Source organism: Chelonoidis abingdonii, chromosome 4 (genome assembly GCF_003597395.2).
Source record: "Chelonoidis abingdonii isolate Lonesome George chromosome 4, CheloAbing_2.0, whole genome shotgun sequence".
NCBI lineage: Eukaryota > Metazoa > Chordata > Testudines > Testudinidae > Chelonoidis > Chelonoidis abingdonii.
In genome coordinates this window covers 48,869,259-48,872,070 of record NC_133772.1, presented here as the reverse complement: position 1 = coordinate 48,872,070, position 2,812 = coordinate 48,869,259, and the positions used below count along the sequence as shown (strand labels likewise).

The following is a 2,812-nucleotide window of genomic DNA, read 5'->3' as shown; positions in this document are numbered from 1 at the left end:
CTGGGCGGGAACCCGGAGTAGAGGGTGGGCCTGGGTTCCCCCCAAACCTCCCAACTCCTGATCAGACACAGGAGGAGCTGACCCAGACTGTGGGTTCCACAAGAAGGGAAGATCACCGAGGTGAACAAATCCGCCAACAAGCACAGGACCCACCAAGGGTAGAGGAGGAACTTTGTCACACTATACATATATTTCACAAAATGATTGATGCGCAGTGGGCTACTGGCCGTCAATAGGGAGGGGAAACAAAGGCATAGAAAGTGAAATGACTTGCCAAAGATCACACAACAGGTCATGCACTCAGTGTAATGCATTCAAAAGAACAGTTTCATAATCACATTGAGAGAGAGATTTAAGTGGATGTGTGGACAATTCAGTCTAGTACATAGGCTATATGTTGACCCTGTGCACGGGGGTCAGTTTCAAGTATTGACCATTATCGGTAAGTACTGTTGTTATGGACTCAAAGTGAAGAATTTACTAATCCTTAATTGTGCTGTCATTGTTTCTGACAGGCAGCCTTACGAAGACTAGCAGTTATGAGTCCTGATGGCCTTGAGGATTCAGATTTCCAGCAGTTGGTAAAGCCTAGACTTGTGGATTCCTTTTTGCTCTGCACAAATATGGAAGAGAGCTTTGTATAAATGACTAAATATAGCCTCCAAAAGCAATCGAACTAACACACGCAGAATGATGTAGTTCTAAAAATATTATTTTTATGATTAATTTATTTAAAAACTATTAGTCTTGTATGTAGAGGAAAAGAAACAGAAAAAGCAATCTTGTATCAGTGGTTTGAGCAAGTAATCCTTTCCCTTCCCTCTTTTTTTTTTCTGCAATACTTATGGACATGTCAACAGAAAAGAAAATTATTATTATAACTGTTGTCATTTTAGATTTGGGATCAGATTTTCTTCTTGATTACACTGGTGCATCATGATAACTATGGAGAATTTTGTCGCTTGATTTTAAATGTTCTGACATTTTATCAATATTTCTTTGTAATTACAGTACTGTTAAGTTGCCCAAAAGATTTATTAGCTTAATGCACTCATGTCACAAAAATTGATTCTTAAAAATGCAAAAATAAACTTGAATACAATAGAAACAGTACCATCTGGGCACAAAATTCTTAAGTCTCCATTGAGTTATGCTGATTTGCTGATATGTTGAAGATCTGGTCCTATTTTTTTAATGAACAGAACTGTGGAAATATCTGCACAGGATTAGATACTGAAGGTACGTAAGAAATCAAATAGCCACATTTTCAAGGCTGAATTCTGAGATTTTTTGAGAAGTGGTTTAGGCTGTCTAAAAACGTGGTCCTTTACAGGATATATAGTTACAGGTAATTTTTTTCTATTTTTTAATTGTAAGAAATTAAAAAATCCCGGAAAATGGTAGTTTGTAAAAATATGCATAAAAATATACCTGATTCTGTACAAAATGTTTAGATATCTGCAAATAACTTAGCATGTTACACAAGGAAAATAAATTTGCATTCCATAGTTGTACATGAATTCCTGTAGTGCATAAGCCCCGGACATATTTTTAGTGATTCAAGCCAATACTTGTTTGAAAGTATGTGTGCATATATTTTTAAAAACTGGTAAACAAATTATAACTCTGACTGAACCTTGAGTTATTCTGTTTACATAGAGAATTTTTTCATCCAAAATGTTTGAACTTTGAAATTTTTCAGTCAGAATGTCATGGGAGTCTTTTTGCTTCTATGTCTCTCTGGTAACTCAGGAAGATTTGTGTTTGACATTTTGTAGTTGTTTGTGAATACTGCTCTGAATAACCTGTGGTAGGCAACTCTCTGGTGCTAGTATCCCCCCCCAAAAAAGGTAAAGAGAAACCCTACCTAACCCTTCTTCCTGAATTTACCTCACAGAAGTGTTATGAGGCTTAATCCATTACTATTTGTTTAGTGTTTCAAGATTTGAATGAAAGGCACTGTGAAAGTGCTAAATTGTCATCATCTTCCCAGTTTTCATGAAAGATGCTTCCATCTTTTATCCTATGTATGACAAAGTCCAGCTCACTTCCAGATGTGCAGGAGCGCAGAAAAGTTTCTTTGCTGACATCTTCTTGCTGATGTCTTAGGTCAACCATGCATTTATCCTGGATAAGGGTTAACATACCTTTTATAAATATTAGCACATGTGCAGTGACCGCTGCTTTAAGCAACCACTCAAAGTTCAGACAAAAATCAGATGCTTTACAGAGATGCTTTTCTTATATGAGTGGAGATTAATTCTGCTTAGTATACCATGACTATTTTGAGGCAGCCCTTTAAGACGTGACTTTGCACTGTAAGGATTGGTCTTTTGTAAAGATTTCATTGTATTATACCAATGACTCTGACACTTTCCTCACTAAAAGCAAATACATATTTGAACTGACACATTAAATGGTGAAATCATCACTAAGGATTTAAACCATTTAACTGAATAGCAACACATAGGGTAATAGAGTTTACTACAGGGATCCTATTAAGATGTTGTTATAATTTATCCTTATAAGTCAAAATTGCATATAAAGGGCCAAATTCTGCTCTGTTCCACTGTTGTAAGCCTCACTTCTTTGGTTCTGGCTAATGCCAATTACTCTGTATTTGCATTCATGTAGCTAATAGTAGAATTTGTCCCATAACGTGTTCAAGTCAACAGCTGCATTCAAAAATGGATAGGTACAAACTGCATGCCATTGTTCTACTGAAAAACATGTAACATCCAAGAGAGGACAGAATTCACTAGTACGTCTTATGCCTGTGTAATGCCAAAGGGATGTTTATTTAAGCACCAAA

General features: G+C 36.3%; 1 protein-coding gene across 1 annotated transcript in view; it reads left to right on the top strand.

Moving 5' to 3' along the window:
* Nucleotides 1-657, top strand: part of INSC (INSC spindle orientation adaptor protein) — a 110,226-nt gene extending 109,569 nt beyond the window's left edge. The window contains exon 14 of the mRNA XM_075065843.1: nucleotides 516-657. Coding sequence (XP_074921944.1) covers nucleotides 516-644 — 129 coding nt within the window. The 3' untranslated portion in view covers nucleotides 645-657. The remainder of the gene's footprint in view (nucleotides 1-515) is intronic.
* The last annotated feature ends 2,155 nt before the right edge of the window (nucleotides 658-2,812 follow it).